The sequence below is a fragment of the Pleurodeles waltl genome, chromosome 5 (assembly GCF_031143425.1).
Source record: "Pleurodeles waltl isolate 20211129_DDA chromosome 5, aPleWal1.hap1.20221129, whole genome shotgun sequence".
Taxonomy (NCBI): domain Eukaryota; kingdom Metazoa; phylum Chordata; class Amphibia; order Caudata; family Salamandridae; genus Pleurodeles; species Pleurodeles waltl.
This window is the reverse complement of record NC_090444.1, coordinates 731559206-731582456: the sequence shown is the minus strand read 5'-3', so window position 1 is coordinate 731582456 and position 23251 is coordinate 731559206. Positions and strand designations below refer to the sequence as shown.

Below are 23251 nucleotides of genomic sequence, written 5' to 3'. Positions count from 1 at the left end.
TGTGTCTTCCTAACGTATGTATACTTTCACATCTTTTGGATCCATCAGAGGCAGAAGACTAAAAGGAAAAAGGGACATCAGGATTGAGGGCATGCTCTCCAAAGACCTGAGTGTCAGGCCAAAGCCCATAAATGCTTACACCATACAATATAGTCTGGCTCAGGTTCTGTGCCATGAGACATTGCTCTTCTGATCCAGAAATATCCTATGCTGGCTCTTGGCTAAAAGAGCTGGGATAATTATATGAAACCTTTTCATACTCACAAGCACTTTATGGAAGTTCTGTCCTCAAAAATAGTATGCTACAACTACTCCCAGAAGTAAGAATTGTGTCCTGATGATGATCATGTCAAGATCGTGATAAGACGGTTGAAATGTCAAAAAACTTCTATCTGTGAGATTCTACTGATAAAATGATACAAAAAATATTTTTGCCACTGTTGGTCTACAATGTATAAATGCTTAAGATGCTTTTTAAAAAAAAAATATTCTGCACTACTCACTAGTCACTGCACTGCCGGCATTGTCTTGTTGTACTCACTAATTGACACCATTGTTAATGTAATCTATTGGATCTACCATAAGTGATTAGTTTTTTGCAAATAATTAATAATTTTGTTTTGCCGTACTGTGATAGGCTGTCACAGGCCTGCTTGGTCAGTCAGTGTTCAACCTAAAAGAGGATTTCAATGCAAAGCATGTCTTTAAAGCCCTGCACACCAGCATGCATACAAATTCAGGGAACCTCATCATCCTGAACATAATTTTACTTGAGCAATTTCTTTGAGAGAAACTGAATATTATGGAATCGTGTCTCAGTAAATGGCAATTTAGTCACCTTCTGCATCACGTTTGTTGTATTGCTGACCAGAGAAACAACTGCTATTTCATTTCAGCAGATACAAGTTGTAGAGTTAAATATATGTTTTTTGGTGTTTATTTGTAAGCAACAAAATGATTGACTGTTTTGTGTGTTCCAGCTGTATACCTCTGCAAACGAACAATGCAAAACAAAGCACGGCTGGAGCTGGCGGACTATGAAGCCGTATGTATCTGCATTCTCTTCTAGAACTGAGATGTTGAGTAAACAAGACATTGTTCTTTTTTTGCGCTGATCATTATCTGGTTTTGACATAGAATACGCAGCAACACACATTTCTATGTTCACACTGATATCTTCTGTTGAGCTTTGCAGTCAACTGGCATCTGTCAAATATACAGTTTTCTAAATTAAAGTCCTGTTCTGCTAACAGAAAACGGTTATGACAGATCCATAAAAAGAAACAATGTATATAACGACGTTAACATTTACAACTCGATAACTGGAGAGTCACCCAGAACTGCATTACTCAGTGAGCTTGTGCGATGGCATACCATTTGGTTCTGGCTGGGGAAGTTCCATGACAGTTTTCCATCGTAGTGGCAACCGGGTCAGGTGGGCCGTTAGTCTAGCAGCACCTCTTGTTGGGAGTGCTAGCTATATTTCTGTGTGCTTCTAAAATGGTGCCTGTGAGATACACTATGAGACTTATCGACTGATTTGGGGGTAGTCGCACTTATTGACAGGCACAGCCCCTAGACAGTTTACAGTACAGCATATCTTAACACTTAATGGTTGAGTCCTTCTGTCCCCCCTCTGTTTCTGTGTCTTACCATACATTTATGTATGTACATATGTATGTATGTTTTATTTGTATAGCGCATAGGTAAATGGCAGCACAGTGCTGTACAGGGTTGAAGGCAGAGATACCATCAGATAGAAAATCTAGACATGGGTGCTGGTTTCATTAAACAAAGTTTGACAATCGATCAGATGGGTTCCACCTATTTAGTCCACCCAGAGTTTTCACTTTTGATCACCCGATTTTTGGAGCTTTACTGTTGGTGACTCTCACTACCTGAGCCTCATTCACTGTTATTTCACAGTAATTGGACTGAGTATGTTTACTGTCAGTATCCACTTTTTACAATAAGGCCACAGCGTGCAGTTAGGTTAAGAGGCTGTTGTCTGGCCTTAACGTAAATACGTGTGTACATGTGTGTGCACACATGTGCGGGTTGCCATATGTAAGATTATCATTGTGTGTAGCCCATTAACAGCACACAGGTAGCTTGGCACAGAAAGGACTCAGCAAAGGATAGGTACACACAGACACTGCAGTGGCAGGTCTGAGACATGATTACAGGGTTACTTGTGTGGGTGGCACAACCAGTGCTGCAGGCCCACTAGTAACATTTGATTTACAGGCCCTGGGCACCTCTAGTGCACTTTACTAGGGACTTAACAGTAAACAAATATGCCAATCATGGAGAACCAATTACGTACACATTTTAAACAGGAGCACTTGCACTTTAGCACTGGTTAGCAGTGGTAAAGTGCCCAGAGTAACAAAAACAGTAAAATCAGAGTCCAGCACACATCAACAACCTGGGGAACAGAGGCAAAAAGTTAAGGGAGACCACGCCAAGGATGAAAAGTCTAACACGTGTCCCCCCCAGCTAAAAGTGGGGAGCAACTACCCGAACCTCATGGGAGTTCTCATCACTAAGGCGGAAGAACCTGGACAGACCATCAGCATTGGCGTGCTCTGTACCAGGACGGTGTTCCACCGTAAAGTCCATCCCCTGTAGGGAAATGGACCACCTCAACAGTATTGGATTCTCACCCCTCATCTGCATTAACCATCTGAGGGGCCTGTGGTCGGTCTGAACTCGGAAGTGAGTCCCAAACAAGTAGGGTCTTATCTTCTTCTGTGCCCAGACCACAGCAAACGCTTCGCGTTCTATGGCACTCCACCTACGTTCCCTGGGTAGTAACCTCCTGCTAATGAAGGCTACGGGTTGATCTAGGCCCTCTTCATTAAGCTGTGAGAGTACTGCTCCAATACCATGCTCTGAGGCGTCTGTTTGCACAACAAACTCCTTGGAGTAGTCAGGTGCCTTCAGCACAGGTGCTGTGCACATGGCAGCCTTCAGGGCATCAAAAGCATTCTGGCAAGCCTCTGTCCAGATCACTTTCTTGGGTTGCTTCTTAGAAGTCAACTCAGTTAAGGGGGTAACAATGGTACCATATCCCTTAACAAACCTCCTGTAATATCCTGTGAGACCTAAAAAGGCTCTCACTTCAGTCTGGGTCTTGGGAGGCTCCCAAGCCAGAATCGTGTCAATCTTAGGCTGTAGGGCTGCCACCTGGCCACTCCCCACCTGGTGTCCTAAGTACACCACAGAACCCTGCCCTATTTGGCACTTGCTCGCCTTAATAGTGAGGCCTGCCTTCTGCAGGGCCTCTACACTCTCCAGAGGTGTTGCAGGTGTTCCTCCCATGTGGAACAAAACACACCAATGTCATCCAGGTAGGCGGCACTGAACTCATCCAGTCCTGCCAACACCTGGTTGACAAACCTCTGAAAGGTGGCAGGGGCATTCTTCATCCCAAAGGGCATCACGTTGAAGTGGAAGTGCCCATCTGGGGTAGAGAATGCTGACCTCTCCTTCGCCCCCTCAGTTAAGGCAATCTGCCAGTACCCAGATGTTAAATCAAACGTACTGAGGTACTGGGCAGCTCCTAACCGATCAATGAGCTCATCAGCTCGGGGGATGGGGTGTGCGTCAGTCTTGCTGACCGCATTGAGACCCCGGTAGTCCACACAGAACCTAAGTTCCGGAGTGGCACCAGGAGCAGCAGCCTTTGGGACCAATACCACTGGGCTGGCCAAGGAATGCTGGAGTGCTCAATAACCCCTAGGGTTAACATTTTGGAGACTTCCTCCTTAATGCAAGCCCTGACCCTGTCAGTCACCCTGTAAACCTTATGTTTAACAGGTGTACTGTCCCCAGTGTCCACATCATGTGTGCACAGGTGTGTGACTCCTGGGATCAGGGAAAACAGCGAGGCGAACTGTCCCAACTGTCAAACTGACCCAGACAGGGAATCCACAAACAAGGCAGAGTCACAGAATGGTTTAAGCAAGAAAATGCTCACTTTCTAAAAGTGGCATTTTTAAACGCACAATCTCAAAATCAACTTTACTAAAAGATGTATTTTTAAATTGTGAGTTCAGGGACCCCAAACTCCACATGTCCATCTACTCTCTAGGGGAATCTACACTTTAATCATATTTTAAAGGTAGCCCCCATATTATCCTATGAGAGAGACAGGCCTTGCAACAGTGAAAAACAAAGTTGGCAGTATTTCACTGTCAGGACATATAAACCACATTACTATATGTCCTACCTTATCCATACACTGCACCCTGCCCTTGGGGCTACCTAGGGCCTACCTTAGAGGTGCCTTACATGTAAGAAAAGGGAAGGTTTAGGCCTGGCAAGTGGGTACAGTTGCCAAGTCGAATTTACAGTGTAAAAATACACACACAGGCACTGCAGTGGCAGGTCTGAGACATGATTACAGGGTTACTTGTGTGGGTGGCACAACCAGTGCTGCAGGCCCACTAGTAACATTTGATTTACAGGCCCTGGGCACCTCTAGTGCACTTTACTAGGGACTTTACAGTAAAACAAATATGCCAATCATGGAGAACCAATTACGTACACATTTTAAACAGGAGCACTTGCACTTTAGCACTGGTAAGCAATGGTAAAGTGCCCAGAGTAACAGTAAAATCAGAGTCCAGCACACATCAACAACCTGGGGAACAGAGGCAAAAAGTTAAGGGAGACCACGCCAAGGATGAAAAGTCTAACAGTACTGACCTGGGGTAGGCCTTAAAATATTACTTGTCATTTATAGATAGCTCAGCAGGGGTTATTGCAAAATCTGTAGTGCTTTCACTGTATTATGCACATAGGTGAAATACGCCTTGCAGTGCAATTCTGCTCCTCTTTGACCTACAAAGTGTGGCGACATGTCAAACTGGGCTAAAACATGCATGTTGAGTTTGTTGTTGAAGTGTCCAATACCATACATATACATTTTATGGAATGTCAAGGATTGTAATATTTATCTGGCTCAACTCATAATCAGATTCCAAGCCTTTGTCTCACCTGATGGGCCAAGATAATTTATCTTCTCCCTAGTTGAGGGAGAAAAGGCCTTCCCGCACAAAAGTAGCAGTTATCAGTGATTCACCTAGATCCTGGAAGAGGAAAGGGGTATGAGGGAAATCTGCACTTGATAATTAGTAGTCACACCGCATCTGGGCTGGGTCAGAGCATTTCCACTGATAAAAGAAGAAAACCTAGACACCTGGAGCCAAGATACGGTGTGCTTCCCTTTGAAGCTCTGGTGGAAAGTTGTCTGGAAGTGATGTCATCAAGGGGTGGAGTTCAGGCCCTAAAGAAGAAAACTTGATGATGCCTTTTTGCATTTTCCCAGAATGCTGTGCAGAAGGGTTGAGTTCGGGGTGGAGGGATGAAGGGGCATCCTCGGATTGACCAGGGGTGCCTGTCTTCTAGACCTTTCCATCTCCAATTATAAACCCTTGCACAAAGGAGAGACAGTAAACAAGACTCTGAATCTGGACGGTGAAGACAGCAGAGACATGGACAGCTGGAAGGAGAACAGATAGATCTCTCCGGGGCCACTGGCACTGGCCCCCCTTATACCCACTGAGGACTAGTTGGGGAAAGATCTGGACTCCCTGCCATCCCATGTACCCTGCAAGACAGCGAGGAGACTCCTGGGCTTGAGAGTTTGTGCAGGAATGTGTTTCCATGGCTGGACGTGGAATGTCTGCAGAAGAGGCTCCCACCAGTAGGAGAGTAGCACCAGATGTCAGGAGAGGAGAAGACTGGTGCATGGAGCAAGGAAAACTATCTCACTGAAAAGTACACCTTTTAGGAGTTCACCACGGGAGCAAAATGAGCCATAGGTTATCAAAATCTGAGCAAATCTGAGGAACAGGGCCTGAAATATGGTTGTTTAATGATGTGACCTGTGACCCTTTTCCAAAATCGAGTAGATGGGACTCCACCTCAACCACTCAAAATTACTCCTAGGACAAGATCTGGGGGCATGCACAACACTTCCATCTTTTTATCTAATTGCCCAAGAAGGGGCAATTTAATTGCCCAGATTCACATTTGGCTCTGGGACCCTATCCCTTACAGCCTGGTAGAATTTTGACTGAGGCCCAGGACCCCACCCCAGGACCATGACGTGAGGAGGAAAGGGAGAAGCACTGCTGCGCCCACCCCAGAAGAGGTGTTTCATCCTGTGTCCAGGGGTGTTGCAGCCCCCTCAGCATGCTGATCCTGCCTGCATGAGGTGGGCTTGAAGAATGGAGATGCCAGCTTTCATGCTGGCAGTCCACAGTACCAACAGGCGTGGACCCGGCAGGGGTTGCCAGGAGTGGACTTCCCACCCTGCCCGATCATCTCTTGAAAGGCGGTGGGTGCCCCAGGTAGGACCGCGGCACCCAAAAGCAAAATTGGCATTAGGCCACAATAAACAAGGAAAAATGCAGCAAAGGAAAGCCAAAGAAACAAAAGGAAAGCTTCTCTGAGCAGCAAGCAAACTGCTCATCTCCTATTCACTGATCCCAGCACGGAGCTCCCTGCATGGGTCTTAATTTGCAAATTTGGATCACTCTGTGGTGCCACAATCGGGGTAGAAGTACCACCACCGTTTTACACAGATGTTGTGGGAAACTGCAGGACGTGCTGCACCCCCATTTAGAATGATTCTTGAAAGTGGCACTAAATTTCATGGGAGTAATTAATCCATGCCACAGACGAGATATTTTATTATTTCAAGCTTGCAAACAAGCTCAGGCTTTTTCTGTGAAGTTCTGGAGTGTAGGCTCCCCTTGTTGTTATTTCTATGGCTGTATTATGTGGCCTGAAGAAAGGAAAGAATCTAGCACATGTTTGTGTTTGTTTTTCAAAAGGCCTTATTCAGAATACTTTATTGAAAATAATTAATGATTATTGCAATGTCCAATAATGATGACATTTATATATGATAATTGTTTGGTTTCAATGCTGCATCCTGTTGTGCCCACTTTTTTAAACTCTGTTTTTTTAGAGTTTAACATACGTACAATTTGTATTAGAACAAAATACAGTAAACAATCTTATATAAAAGATGTCGTCTTCATATATGTCCCTACTTATTGGCCACTGGAATTAAACCACAATACAAAGTAATGCTCTTCACTGTCATTCACTTCGGGACAGGTCATTCACTTCGATGGGAACCTCAGGTTTCTAGATAATGTGGATCAGTTTTCAACATCTTCGGCTAGCTTATCATCCTGTTTTACCATTTTCATTCTTATTTCCTCAGCTGTGCACTATTCCCTCACATCTCGAAGTCACCTCGTTAACTTAGGGACTCTGGGACTCAGACAGTGTACTGCAATAAATCTCATGGCCAGAAGTCATTTGAAATCAACTCATTTCTTTTTCATTGTGTTTTTCATCCAGATAGCGTCCAATAAACACACCTTGAGTTCCAGCCGTAACTCGAACTGAAGACCATTTCAATATCGGGGTGTCACATGCCTCGAGTAGTCAGTCAGACGAAGGCTATCCCAAATCAAATGTAGATAGGTGGTCTACTTGTAGTTACATTTGGGGGATTCTGTGTATTAGTGTGGGCTTTTTTATGGAACACTGCAGGTGTGACATAGTCCTGTGTATCAAATAAAACTAAAAATTAAATTAGAGTTTCTAATCCTCTCCCTCTTAGCAAGCTTCTGATTGAGTAATATTGTAAGAACTGTCCTGCATCTAAATGAACCATACCCGTTGCGTTCTACCGCTGTAAGAGTCTCTGTAAGAATAGTTTATCACAGTGCAAGTGACCTGCCTTTGAGCATCCTCCCTCTTTCTATCTAACCATGCTTAATATTAGGTCTAGTTTCTGAAATGCCATGCGGCAAGAGTAACGGAGGTGCCTACTCTATTTAGTGTTACACATCTTCCAAGCATGAATGCCCTGTTGAATTATATGTGGGCATCCCAAGTATGTCCCCCTGGCGTTGTATAGGGTAAGCCGTCAATTCACCCTGTGGTATCAGTCCCTGCAAAGATTGGTTGTCCATGCCCCTGTGGGTGCCATACCATTCTGCTACAAATTGCAACTGGGCCGTCTGATAGTAAGCATTCAGATCTGGCATCCTCCTGCCTTCCTGCTGGTATGGGCGTTGCAGCATGTCCATCTGTATCTGCATCATTTCTTGCCCCACACTATAGTTGTCACCAGTAATTTCAATGCCTTAAGAGTGTGTTGCAGGATTGGGTAGCCACTACACTGAACAATGTACAGACATCTGGGAAGCACCAACATTTGCGTTGCTGCTATTCTACCTGCCATAGATAGGAGTAATTCATTCCAGAAATCCATATTCTGTTTTATATTGAGGAGTAATATGTCAGCATTAAGTTCTAGCCATCTCTGCTTTGTATGGGTCACCATTATTCCCAGTTAGCAGAAAGCACCTATTTCCCAAGGTGTCCTCAGTTCTAGAAGTTGCTTCACAGAGGTGTCTCAGTGAACCTAACAGGAACAATACTGATTTCTGTTTGATCACAACTGCCCTAGCCTCAGCAGGGATATAGCAGGTTCAGACCAGCAAATTACCTGAATATATTGACATGTTTAAGGAGGCCCATTTGTTTCACTAGGTCGATTTCCATATGTAATTGACAGGCTACTGGCTCCACAGCTAAAGCAAATAATAAGGGCGACATCCACATTGAGTGCCGCACTCTAACTCCCACTCCGCAGAAATGATATAATTAGTCCAGACTATTGCCAGAGGTTTTTATATAGCAAGGAGGTCATTTTAAGAAATTTCAGACCATAATTAATTGTTCTCAAAGTAGCAAATAGGTAGAGCCATTCAACAGTATAAAAGGATTTTGCTGTGTCCACTGACACCAGTGCTAGTGCCTGCTCACTGAGTTCAACTTCTTCGATAATGTGGGCCAGTCGGCTAATATTCAGTGCAGGTGTCCGGCCTGGTATAAAACCATTTAGGTCTGTGATGACTTTGGAGAATCTTATGGCTGGGATTTTACCCACTATTTTGTTGTCCATATTAAGTAGGGAGAAAGGTCTGTATGATCAACTGTTTGTGTGATCTTTACCAGGATTTAAAAGCAATATAATTGTTACTTTTCTTATGGATTTGGGTAGTTCCCAAAATGCCAGCTTTTAAAAATCTCTCTGCTCTGCTGTGTATGCCTGATACCATTTGTCTGGCAGGCAGTCCTGGCTCAGCAACCTGGATGCATTTAGTTCCTTAGTGGCAGTTTTCATTTCTGCTACAGTAATAGTGGCCTCTAGGGAATGTCTATGTTCTGGTGTTAATTTCATGATTCCCTGCTCTGACAGTATGGGGTACGTGTCTATCCCTAAACCATTTTCTTGACTTGTATACAGTTTTTTCTAATAGTTGTAAAAGACTGTTAATGCCTTCTTGCATGTTTATCAACTGACCTATGGCATCCTCAACTGCTGTGATATTGACTGGGACACTCTCTCTCACCTTAGTATCCAGACCTGCCTCTTGCATGCTCTATCTCCTTCCCTGTGTAAATTGTGTCTTTATTGTGTTGTAAATAACTTATTTTCAGTGAGCTTCCCCAGAATATCTATTTTAAATAGTGCTAGATTGCGGTGCACGCAGTCACTGTGGGGCTGTTACGTCTGCCAGTAAGTTAGTTCATTTTCTTTGGTGGTTATTTCTGCCTCTAGTTGCTTCACATGTGATGTCACTTCAGCCATCACTACCCAGCTGGACGGCAACCTTCAATACACACCACTCCATCACTCTGTTGGTAGCCATACCCTCATTGGGTTTAAAAAAGTGTATTATGTGCCCATTTAAGTACTGATAGAATATTGTGTTCTTTAGTGCTGTCGCTGGGTATCTCCAAAGAACTACAATGGACATGATTCTCCAGAAACATGAGCAGTGAGTGGTCCAATAGCACCCTACCCAAATATGCCATGTCAGAAACCCGCTCTGAATGCTGTCTATCTTTCAGTACAAAGTACATCCTTGAGTACATATTGGATGTTGGTGCGTAATGCGAGTATTCTCATCTATGCGAGTATTTTCATTCTCTGCTCCCTACGTATATCTATTAGGTAAGGTCCCTCATTGCCTGCAACAGTGAGTCTCTCATCCCTGCTTTATTACCAGGGAAGAGCAGGGAAGTACAGTTTTCTGTCCACCACACCATCTAGAATACAAATATAGGCTCCCAGCCACAGCTCTTCATTATGGGCAGCATGACTTGTAAGTAAGGCTCCCAGTTTTCTGTTCCTACTCAGTTTTACAGGTAAATTCAGACAGAAAACAATGTGTTTCCTATCTGTATTTATTTGTATGGATCAAATCTGTTTATTGGTATTTAACATAGAAGAACAATACAAAGCTCTGTATCAATCCTCCAAACATTTAGACTATCAGCATGTCAAAAAGTCCCATATCGTTCCTGTTTAAGGGCTGTTTCACAGGACCACTGCTCTGCCACTGGGGAAGAGCTCCCCCCCCTGTCCACCCCCACTCGGATTATAATCGGAGCAATCAAAGCATGACAGTCTAGATCGCTCAGAGCTAGCAACAAAAACAAAGATAACATGATAAATAACTGCACTTCCCCGTCTCTCCAGGCCCCACAAGTCCAATCATTCCTCTAAACCTCTTGTGTCAGCCCCAGGACCTTTAGATATGCTGGGCACGTCAATTCAGTAAATTCTGTAGACAAACTCTGGAGAAACAGCCTCCACAGTGTATAAATGTCGCCCACCCTCTGACTGGAGGCCAGAGTAAGCTTCTCCATCGCTAAAATGAACCACAGCTTCTGAAGCCAAGACACATACGTCGGTAGCCTGTCAGAGCCCCATAAGGCGAGGATCTTCTGAAGTGCAGCATTAAGAGCTAAGGCCATCTGTTGCCCCCTCAGCGTTCGAAGGGGGAAAGTGAGGGGTTTGGGTAAACCCAACAATACATACGACGGAAATCTAGGAATCTCTGTCTGAAATACCTTATTGATGTCATCCAGGATACTCTTCCAAAATCTCTGTAAATTGGGGTAATGCCAAAGAAGATGTACAAGGGTACCCGTGTTACCGCACCCCCTCCAACAAAGGCCTGACTTAGCGGGATCCCATGCCTGTACCCTTGCTGTGGTATAATACCAATAGGAAGCTACCTTGTATGCCGTCTCTGTCCCTGCAGCGTTATAGGCCGTATGATGTGTTCTATAGTATATATTGTCCCATTTCTCCTCTGTTAACTCTCTCCCCACCTCCTTCTCCCATCTCTGCTGTCCCTTGGATTTAGGCGGACGCTCCACCCCCTGCAGAAATCTGTACAACTCCGTTATCACCCGCTTATCGTCCTTCTTTGTCAATATCTATTTCTCAAACGGGGTAAGCGGTCTATCTACCAAAGTCCTATTCGCCGGCAAGAGGGACCAATGTCGTACTTGATAATACAACAATCTGTCAGCCTCGGTCAATCCATACGTCTCCCGTATCTGATGAAAAGAGATCACACGTTCTCATCAAATAAGCTCCCCACCCTCTTGCAGCCTCCGTCGTACCAACGGCGAAAATTCTCTACCTGCAGGCCGGGCGCGAAGTCAGGGTACGCACAAATCGGTGAAATAATGGACAGAAACGTCATCAGACCCACCCGTTGTGCCACCACGTCCCATACACGAAACGTTGTTCCCATGATTGGGGAGGAGTAGAGCCCCCGCGCCCTATGCCGGCGTCGGAGCCAGGGCTCCTTCCAAATGTGGGACCCAGCCACCGCCTGATCCATAAAGCACCAGTGTTTCTCAGTAAGCGGCCTACTCCACTCCAATAGAAAGCGCAGCTGGGCGGCTTGAAAATACCGCAGGAGACAAGGAACAGCCAGTCCCCCCTTCCCCTGGGGCGATACAGGACACTCCTCGGGATCCGCACCGGCCTCCCGTCCCATATAAATTTCAGGATAGCGGACTGGAGGGTCGCTATCGTACGAGACGGGGGAGTCAAAGGGAGTGCTTGGTACACATAGAGTATGCGCGGCAGCACTGTCATCTTCACCGCCGAGACCCTGCCCAAACAGGAGAGTTTATGCTTCCCCCAGCTCCCAAGATCCTGCAACACCTCGCGAACTAACGTGGCAAAATTCAAGCTCGCCGTCTTCACAGCCGAAGTCGCCAGTTCAATACTCAAATAGGGTACCTGCGACGTTGACCAGATAAGAGGATAACGGGCCCTAAAGCTTTCTTCGTGTTCCAGAAGGGTAGACAAACTGAGGATCTGCGACTTCTGCTTATTCACTCAAAACCCAGAAACCTTGCTGAACTCACTAAGGGCCTCCATAAGAGCTGGTAGCGAAACCATGGGCTCTGCGAGGGTAAGAATCACGTCATCCGCATACAAACTAATGAGGTGGTGGTCTCCACCGAACTTGATGCCAGAGATAAGGGGGTCATCGCGCAGGCGCTGGGCAAAAGGCTCCATATATAGCGCAATCAGTAAAGGGGAGAGCGGACACCCCTGTTGCGTTCCTCGACCAATCGGAAACGGCAAGGACAGAGTCCCATTAACACGGACAGCCGCCTTAGGTGCACGATAAATGCATTGGATCCAGGCCCTGAACACTGGGCCTAGCCCATAACGCTCCAGCACCTGAAAAAGATAAGGCCAGTGGACTCTATTGAATGCCTTCTCCGCGTCAATGGAGAGGAGAAGCGCCTGTCTACGAGATCTGCTAGTTTTATCAATTAAATGCAGAAGTCGTTTCGTATTGTCGCTGCACTGTCGATGAGGTATGAAGCCCGCCTGATCCGGGTCTATAAGACGAGGCATGTAAGGATTAAGGCGGTGAGCCAATATGCCAGTAAACAACTTGGCGTCTATATTCAGGAGCGAAATGGGGTGATAAGAAGCACATTCTTCTGGGTCCTTCCCAGGCTTGTGAATGACCACGATGGTGGCCTCCAGCATGCTAGGCATGAGGGCCCCGGACACCCGGAAGGAATTAAAGAGCCGCGCCAAAAGTGGCACCAGCTCAGGGCAAAAAGTTTTATAAAAAAGTGCTTGGAAGCCATCCGGGCCGGGGGATTTCCCAACCTTTAGACGGGATATCGCTGAAATAACATCCTCCACCTTAATAGGCTGATCTAAGGAGGACGCATCACGCTCACCAAGCGGAGTAATATTACTATCCGCGAGAAATGCGGCAGGGTCCACATCGCACCGCGCATCCGCAGCGTACAACTCCCTATAATACTCAGCAAACACCTCAGCCATTTGATCATCCATTTGCACCTCACCTTTAGAGAGGGAGCGTGTCATCTTAATCGCCATAGCTGCGCGCTGCGCTCTAAACCAGTGCGCAAGAAGCTTCCCACACCTATTGCTCCCAGTGTAATATTTATGTTTAAGCCGAACTATCGCATACTCTGCCCTGTCCCAGTCCAGCCGCTTCAACTGCTGTCGCGCCTTCTCGAGCTCCCTCCACACTCTAGGTGCGCCGGTATACTTATGGGAGATTTCTAGTGCTGCCACTTTTTGCCCTAACACCGCCCTCTGCTCCCTCCTCACTTTATTGTCTTTAGCCGAGAGCGACATCACCTCTCCGCGGACTACTGCTTTCAGAGCCTCCCACAAAGTCTCCAAACTGGTTCTCCCATCATCATTGAGACTAAGGTAGTCCGTAATCGCGCGCCGCAGCGTCTCCTCCACCACCCTGCTCTGCAGTATGGTATCCCTAAAGCGCCAACCCAGGGTCCCCACTCGCCCCATGTCAAGACAGGCCACCAGAGCAATAAGTGCGTGGTCGGTTAGGGCCCGAGGCTTAATTGTGGTCTCACTAATCCGAGAGGTGAACTCCGGGGAGGCCAAGAAAAAATCTATACGTGTATACGTCTTGGAGGCAGCAGAGTAAAATGTACAATCCCTGAGCGTTGGATGAGACTTCCCCAGTCTGCCCAAATCGATGCCCAGACCTATCCAACTCATTGTCCATGACCAGGTGGAAGTCCCCCCCACCAGAATAGCCCTGTCCGGTGTGATAAGCATTGGGGAGATGGCCTGCCTCATAAAGACTTCTTGCTGCGCATTAGGAGCATACAATGTAGCAATAGTAAAGAAGAAGGCCCCAACCCGCACCCCAATGGCCAGGAACCTACCCTGTACCTCATGAATCCTGGCTACTACCTCCCCAGGGAAGGCCCTCGACAGAAGTATCACCACCCCAGCATGCTTTGTAGGAGCTGAGGACCAAAACTGCCTGGGAAACCACTTTGAACGCATTCAATATGTATCCTTGGACAATAAGTGCATCTCCTGCAAAAGACAGACATGGCTCCCAGACCTCTCAAGGCCAGATAAAATCGCCAACCTCTTAGTTGGACTGTTGAGCCCCCGGACATTCAAGCTTAGACACTTGAGGGACATGTGGCGCTAAACAGATTACGCTCTGTGGGCGGGGACCGCTACTTAGGGGTAGGAGCCAGAAACAGCACTGGTGCGGCTCCCACACATAGTGACAGCAAGCAATAGCAACGTCCATGAAAATTCCAGGGGAAGCACACCAACACACAACCATAATGCACAACAGGTGCTTACAACATAGAAGTCCTCTAACACACATCTCCAGAGAGGTCGAAGTCCCGACAGGGGCAGCAGAACCGCACAAGTTTGTCACTTAGAATCGAGCGGCTCCACCACCCAAGCCCCTCTCAAGTGGTCTCAAGGCCTAAACTAAAGCGACCCCAGATCATCGTAGCACCACCCGGGTGCCCGTTGCTTAGGCATTGGTCCCAGCAGCCAAACTGCTCAGTACTGATTGCCTTTCCAGCGCCTGCTCCGTCGTGGTAGGTCGCTGCTGTTTCCTCTTCCTCTCCTTCCGCCTCCAACGTGGGCGTTCCCTGGCAGCAGCCTCTGCGCGTGTGCCAACATCACGTTCCATCTCCTCCAAGTGCAGGATCCTGCGCTCCTCAGGTACCGACTTCACCTGGTGCAGCTGGTCCTCCCAGCGGAACATAAGGCGGAAGGGGTGACCCCAGGAGTAAGACGTGGAATTTGCCCGTAAGTGTTCTGTGATGGGTTTAAATTCCCGCCGCCTCTGCAAAGTCTGCAGCGAAAGGTCCTGAAACAGCTGAAGCGCGTGCCCACGAAACTGTACCTGAGAGAGGTTTCGGGTTCTCTGCAGGATGCTTTCTTTAAGTCCATAGTTATGAACACACAGTAAAATGTCAGGCGGACGATCACCGGTCCCTCCGGATCAGCCCGCACGATGAACCTGATCCAGAGTAATCTCTTGTATATCATCTGGGCCTAGGATGGAGCGGAACAGTGCTGTGACGAACTCTCCAATGTCCTCCTTCTCCGCCTGATACGTATGTTATGCCGTCGAGACCGGTTCTCCAAGTTCTCTACCGCAATCTGCAGGAGGTCCTGCTGCTCACGAAGACGTATGAGCTCCTGCTGCATGTGTTCCACCTCTTCCCCCTGAGAGATCTCGCCATCCTCAACATTTGCCACTCGTTCTCCCAGGGACGTGACATCCGTGCGCAGCTCCTCATCTCTTGGGAAATGTCCCTCCGAAGTTCTTGCAAGTCCCTCCTAAGCGAAACAAACAGGGAGGTGAGAAAACCCTTCGTGACCGGGGCCTCGCAATCATCTTCCACCCCCCCACGGTCGTCAGGACCCCTCGTCACAGAAGTGCCCTCAGCCGGCCTACCTTGCGCCGGGTGAGATCTGGTCAACATTTCCCTCACTGACTGGTCCCGTTAGGGTTTAGAGAACGCCATCAGAGATCCACTCCTACACCAGCTTAGCGTTGGGCCCGGTTCCAGACCTCGTCCACCTCACCGCAGGGCGCCTTCGTCTCATGTGCGCGTCCCACTCACCGGTGGCCTCCTCGAGCTATCTGCCGCCGCCCAGGACGGCAAGAACGATGCCTCCTTGCTCCCTTGCACTCAGGCCACGGGCCTTCGCTGTACTCTGGCACTCCCCGGGGCCAGCCCCGTCTCACTGCACTCGCCCAGGCCCGTCCCAGGCAGATCCGCTGTGGGCCGACTGCACCGCCGACCAGGGGCCCCCACGCCTCCATACCACGAGGGTACCCAGGGGCAGACCGGCTACACCTCACCACCGCCCCCGCCTCTCACCAGGGTCCCTCCACCGGCTCCCGGCACCAAAATGGTTGCCCCAGCCTCTGGAGGCCAAACCCACGAGGCACGTCCCAGGACACGGCCCCCAGTCCCAGAGCTCCTCCGCCTGCCGCCACCGACGCCAGCCAATCGATCGGCACCTCCACTGGCCCCACCGGGCCTCTTAAAACGCCGCTGGGTCGCTCCACGTGGCCGACACCACCGCGTTCCGCGCCCTGTATTTATTTTTAAAGCAGAAAAATACTGAAAATGGTGCTTCTAATCAGTGACTTTCCATGCTGTCTATTTTGAATTCCAAGACAACGAATGAGCTAATAGCCAGCATGGGAAGTTAAACACAGGTTAAGATATCCTTAAATACAGGAATATGTTAAACTTAATTTGAGGTAAATTGCTAATCTTTACTTGTTGGTGTGGTCTTTTGCTACATCTGGCTGCTGAATTTGCTAAAACACGACATGCATCAAAGTATGAGAGCATGCCTATCAGTTAAATAAATGTGGATATGTACCATTTTCTACTCCACTTATTCACAAACCACAAAATCATTATGGATGAATACTAATAAGATGACCAAAAAATAAATATAGATAAATACAGATGGAAATATTAAAAAACATAAATACCATAAAAGCGAGAGCCCTACTTATAAGGGATAATATGTGATATAACAGTGCCACCAAAGGCATTTTTATCTACCTATTTAATCTATTTGTAATTTAAGACATAGTATTCAGTAGAGTATGTGTAATAAAATTACTTTTCCTTTTTCAAAGAAAAATCACAGAATGTATAATGATTTATTGAGTGTTGTTGTTGTGTGCAAGCTAATTGGGATTACTAGCCCATACCACCTCCCCTTTGCACGCCTTGGACTGCTCTGCTTTACTACCCTGAGGGAGACAAGAACAACAATGGTTTACTTGGTTCCCAACAAGAAGACAGTTGTTGACCAATTGTGAGAAATTGGGTTACGTGTTGAGGAGGAGAAACCCTACTCTAGTAGCAACCATAATCCTTCTCAGGGTGAGGCACAAGCAAACCCCAAATTAGCCTATGTTCGGCCCTCTGTTATCTTGACACAGAGCAGTCTGGCTTATCTTAGATACAATGTGTAAAGTATTTATGCTGCAGTTCAATCAGTAATCAAGTGAAAACACGACACAAGAAAAATCGCCCACTAAATAGGAAAAATAGACTAAAATGTAATAAATTATTTGAGACCAAAGCAACAAAACTCCAATCAGTAGAACGGGTGATATGCAGGTTTCAAGATTTCAGTGAAAAAAGTACCAAAATGCACAAAGCGCCAACTGCGAATATATGGTTCAGGAAAACCATGTTGGAGTGCGGCAGGCTTTGATGACCTGATTAGGCCCACTGGACAAGAGTACCTTAAATCCTGGTTGTAGAGCATTGCGAGGTCCCATATCCATGATGCGTCATGGAGCCAAGGCAATAAATTGGTTCCGAGGAGCTGCGATCCTGCAATGTGAGATCCTGAGTCATTGTTGAAGATCCCATTGCGGAGGGCTTACGATTTGAAGTCCGGTGTCCAGGATATGTTGCACAGGCAAGCCAATGCAGTTACGAGGAGCTGCAAGGCTGCGATGCGAGAACCTACATTAATTTCGGAGCTGGTGTTGTTGACAGATTCGCAATTCGAGGGACTGTGTCAGGAAAGAGTTGTGCATTAGCGGTTTTGATGCTGCTACTAGGTCAATGCATAGCCCTTGTACTGGGAGACTCCTCGCAGTAGAGACTATGCTGCAGTTCTGCTTTGGGTTTTACTTCCTAGAGAGGAGATGCAGTGGTTCTGCTGTGTCCACAGATAGGCTGCCAGAGCACCTTCAGGCCCACTTCCATAGGTCCAAGACTGGGGTTACACCACTTGGCTGGGAAGGGCTCACAGATGGCACAGAGTCTATTTGCTGGGTCAAGGTTATTAGAGCCTTCTGTCCATGAGCTCTAGTCAGTAGGTCAGCCAACGAACCCTTGGAGTCACTCTGGTGGTCCTGAGTTCAAAAGATGCTGGTCCAGTCCTTCTCGGAAAGGCAACAGGGCAGCAGTTCCTTTAGAATAGCAGTACAGCATAGTGACAGTCCTTGAACCAGCATAGCAGTCCTTCTTCTTGGCAGAGTATCCACAGGTACAGAGCTGTACTGAAGATTTGGTGTCTGAGGTCCTACTTTTATACCCTGGTGTCCCGGTTCTGGAAGGTAGGAGAAGCTTCTAGATTGGCTTTGAAGTGCATAGAATTTCCTGCTTCCCCTACCCTGTCTTCAAGTTGGCTGAAGTGACAATATAGGGTTATTAGGCCCTTTGTATGAAGGCAGAGCACAGGCTATTCAGGTGTAAGCAGGGCAGTGCTCAGCTCTGCCCCCCATCCTGCTAGAAGATGGGGCATGCAGGTACACCTAATCCCCCTATTGTGTGACTGTCTGGGAGGAATTCACAAGTCTAACTGTCAGCTACACCCAGTCATGTGACCCAAGACAGGCTACATGCATGAAAGAGCTAAGGAGAGGAAGATGCCAACTTTCTAAAAGTGGTATTTTGAGAATTGAAATTTAAAATCTGACTTCTCTATAAGTTAGGATTTTCAATTGTAATTCCAGAGACACCATAAATGAACTGGCTATCTCTTCCTATTTGAAAAATACACTTATAAAACGTATTAAGTAAACTCCAATGTCATCCTATGGGAGAGATAGGTCTTGCAGTAGTGAAAAACAAATTTAAGAGTTCTTCATACCAGGAAAAGTAGTGCCCTGTTTTTTAAATGCATTGCACCTTGCCCTCTGTGCTGTCCCGGGCATACTCTAGAGGTGATTTACATGTATTCAAAAGGAAAGTTTGGGCCTGGCAAATGGTTTATTTTGCCATGTTAAAATAGCAGTTTAAAACTGTACCCACAGCATCTGCAATGGCAGGTCTGAGAAATGTTTAAATGGCTACATAAGTGGGTGGCACAATCAGCACTAGTAGCATTTAATTTACAAGCCCTGGGCACATGTGGTGCCACTTTACTTGGGACTTATAAGTAAATTAATTATACTAATTGAGTATAAGCCAACACCTTGTTTTTATGTTTGTCCCTGCCCTCCTTCCTCTGGTTGGGACCCTGCCCACGCTTTTGGTATCCCCTCACCCCAAGATCTTGAGCTTACTGGCATAGATCTGCAAAACAAAAGCTGAACATATGCTCTCTTGCAATCAAATTGTATAGACCCTGGTAATCATTTATTTCCCTGCCCATCACCCAACCATCCAGTGCCTCTTGCAAAAGGAATCCACACAATCCACTCAGGACTCTTGGGCCGGCCCCTGGTTGTCCCTAAACCTCTGTCAGTACTTTTCAGGAGTGAGGCTATATTTCCTGACAGGGGTTTTCTTGATAGTGAGATACCCTACCCTGTGTCCCTTTTCTAAGACCAGTAATGCGTCCGTCCCCTCATTAGGGAAACGCCTCCAGAGGCTAGTCCCCCAATCCTCCTCAGGGATACTATGCATCTGTAAAGCTACGTCGTAGGCTTCAAACCACTTGTCAAAGTCACCCCCCGCAGTAAAGTGTGGCCTCAGACCTTTAGGAATTTGGACTCTCTTGTCTTGTACTTTGCCACCTTCACTGCTCGACCCTGCCTATGTAGCCTTGATGCCCAGCTCTCTCTGACTCAGTTCATGAGTGAGCGACTGCATCTTAGATAGCAAAGCATGTACTGCAATATCCAGGACAATACAGCATGGCAAGATTAAAATTGTGACAAGGAGAGTGAAGCATAGAAATAACGCTAGCATATTGTCACTAGAGTCAATAGGCTAATTCCCGCCTAGGCTATAACAGAGCACAGCATGTTAAGCTCTAATTCTGCCCTTCAGGTTCCCCTGGGAAGACATCATCCCCCATACCTGAGCAAAGAACTGAAGTCTGCATAAGCAGCTGTAGCGAAGCATTCAGCAATCAGCATACAGTCGTGGTTCTCTGGCTGGAATCTTCCTCTAACGTGTAAGGGACAAGGAAGTGTTTATGTAATAAAACAGCTGATGTTCTAAGAAAATGTTCCTACGTAAGGATGTGTGTTTTTCTATGAATGTCAGAGACAAAACGTGTACCATGTTCACCGGCAACCTGTCATACTGCAGCCTTGAAAGAAGCACAGAGTGAACAAGGATGTCTTGTTTAAGAACATAGGTGGTCATTCTGACCCTGGCGGTCTTTGACCGCCAGGGCGGAGGACCGCGGGAGCACCGCCGACAGGCCGGCGGTGCTCCAATGGGGATTCCGACCGCGGCGGTAAAGCCGCGGTCGGACCGGCACCACTGGCGGGCTCCCGCCAGTGTACCGCCACCCCATTGAATCCTCCACGGCGGCGCAGCTTGCTGCACCGCCGCGGGGATTCCGACCCCCCCTACCGCCATCCAGATCCCGGCGGTCGGACCGCCGGGATCCGGATGGCGGTAGGGGGGGTCGCGGGGCCCCTGGGGGCCCCTGCAGTGCCCATGCCACTGGCATGGGCATTGCAGGGGCCCCCGTTTGAGGGCCCCTACATGTATTTCACTGTCTGCTGCGCAGACAGTGAAATACGCGACGGGTGCAACTGCACCCGTCGCACAGCTTCCACTCCGCCGGCTCGATTCCGAGCCGGCTTCATCGTGGAAGCCTCTTTCCCGCTGGGCTGGCGGGCGGTCTGAAGGCGACCGCCCGCCAGCCCAGCGGGAAAGTCAGAATGACCGCCGCGGTCTTTCGACCGCGGAACGGTAATCTGACGGCGGGACTTTGGCGGGCGGCCTCCGCCGCCCGCCAAGGTCAGAATGAGGGCCATAGTGCTGTCCTAAGCAGAAACAGCTAGAGAGAGAGAAATAAAACAAGACCCCAAAAGTGGCTATTGTAAGAATAATAAACAAAGCTGAATAAAATATATCTAGGTTAAAGTGCACAGCGGCAGGCCTAGTATGCTAAGATAACGTGCATGGAGCAATAACTAAAATGGCTATACAACACCCTCCCCTGGTCAGTTGAAGGTGGTTCAAAGCCTAAATATATCTAAAAGCTACTAAAACACAAACTAAGATATATATGTAAAACATGTCAATAATGTCAAGTTAAAAGAACACATCCGCATATATAAAAGGACAATTTACAATTTTTTAATTGTTACATTTGGCTTAAAAAGAGGCTGAATTCCAAGAGTCAGAGTCATTTTGGAAGTTGTCAATTGAATCAATGAAGGACAGGAAATCTTCCACTTCGGCAGGTGTTAAAGTTGGAAAGGCATCGCTGAGAAGGACCAAGGAGCAGTCGTGTTCCATAGCCTGAGCTTCAGCCAAGGCAGCAGCATTCCGTGGTGTGCCCAGTAATGAGTTAAGAGCTGCATCCTCCAGGAAGGGCAACTCATAAGTAGCTTCCCGTAGCAAATGCACCCTAAACGTGCATGTCCGGTAATGAACCCTCAGCGAGGACATCAACAGATCAGCGTCCAATGAAAGCAAGCGCTGCGTAGAAAGGCAAACCTTCAGTGCATGTTTGAACGAGCACCAGAGGCACCGAAACATGGGCTGCACACAATGCAAAACCGGTCTGAATGATAGAGACCAGTCACACTCCTATTCCTCCGGGAGTGTTGCTCCAAAGTACTGTGTCATGCGTTCATGATACAGCTGCTCTGGTGGGAGTGCTTCATTTCTCCTTGTTGCGGCGGGACAGCCATTGCGCATGAAAAGTAGCAACAGCAAAATGCCAACCATTATAGCCAAAGTTATAGGAAATCCCCCCAAAATACTGGAGAAAATTGATTGAATGGCTGATGGTATCAAACCGAATATTGAGGAGAATGTATGAATGAAACCAGAACCAACAGCCTTAAAGAAATTTGCGATTCCAGTAGTACTGGACGCATTGAATATTCGTCCTACAAGTTCACCAAAGTGTCTCGGAAAGTTGGTACTTAAAAGGGACTGTATCTCTGCTGAGGACCTTGCTACCTGAAGTGCGTAGGTCTCGAGTGCAGTTGTGAGGGCCACATGTTTTTGGAATGGTAAAGCTTTGAGTCTGCTCAACTTGTCAAAATTCACATTACAAGTAGCAATATGTGGCCAAATGTCAGCTACGTCTTTTAATCTAGTGGGAGGAAAAAGTACATTCCCGCAGCATGTAACAATCTTAGAGACTGAAGCAACATAAACTATTCCGGCTTGCATCCCACAAGTCTTCATCATTGAGGAGAACATAACTGCCATTTGAAAGCATCTGGGACGTAGGTCTAATCAAGGGGACTGGAACTCCCTTCAGATAATAAGCCAAGTTTGCTGCAGACGTGTTACATGCTCCATGCAAGGACAGCAAACCATTGAATGCTTGACAGAAGTTTCGCATTCACTACGGCTAAGAAAGGCCTCTTTCATGCCACTGAGAGATTTGTATGAGAAGGGTAGCTCCCACACCTCATGGATGGAACTATTTCCCAGCCTTTCATATCTGCCTACCGGAATGTGTTTTAAACAGGACATGAATTGTAGTGTGGAAATAGGCAGATTAATGACCCCGTATATTAACCACTCAGCAGATGGTATTTCAGCCATAGTAAAGGGCAACTTTTAACATTTTTCGATGTTTAGCATGACACAAGTCTTTCTTAGCCATTAAATGTTGTTGTCGCGTTAAATTAAATGTAGAAAATATGTCCCTTGCGCTAACATGTTGCTAGGGAACGTGACCTGCCTTCAGTGTTTGAAGTGTCCAACCCAACTGCATAAAGGACCTTAGTTGACTCTGTCCATGATTTAAGGAAGGCATATCGCTCTGTATTATGTCTGTTGCAGAAGAGAAGATGTTATTTAAGGTGCATATCCGGTCGGACGGGGTCTTAATCCCATTATCTACAACAGCTAATATCTTCTCTAAATTTTCCTGGTCTATTTGCCTTAACCGGGCAGCGTCTTCTTGTTGGGAAAGCATCCAAATTTCATTATATACTTCATATAAGCAGCGTTTTCTGTGTTGTTTTCTGGGGCCTAACAGAAAGTCCTGTAAGTCGGTCTTATTAGACAGGAGACTGAGTTGTTCTCTAATCGCATTTAGTGAGGAACTCTTTAACCTTTGCTGGTGTAGTTTCCCCACACTGTATGTTGTTTCTATACCCGCATGTTCAGATCA

The 23251-nt window shown here is 47.0% G+C and overlaps 1 protein-coding gene across 2 annotated transcripts in view; it reads left to right on the top strand.

The window, feature by feature from the left end:
- RGS7 (regulator of G protein signaling 7) overlaps positions 1-23251 on the top strand; it is a 1783260-nt gene that overhangs the window by 1251524 nt on the left and 508485 nt on the right. For both annotated transcript variants that reach the window (XM_069234688.1, XM_069234689.1), the window contains exon 7: positions 981-1045. In XM_069234688.1, the coding sequence (XP_069090789.1) occupies positions 981-1045 (65 nt within the window). The remainder of the gene's footprint in view (positions 1-980; positions 1046-23251) is intronic.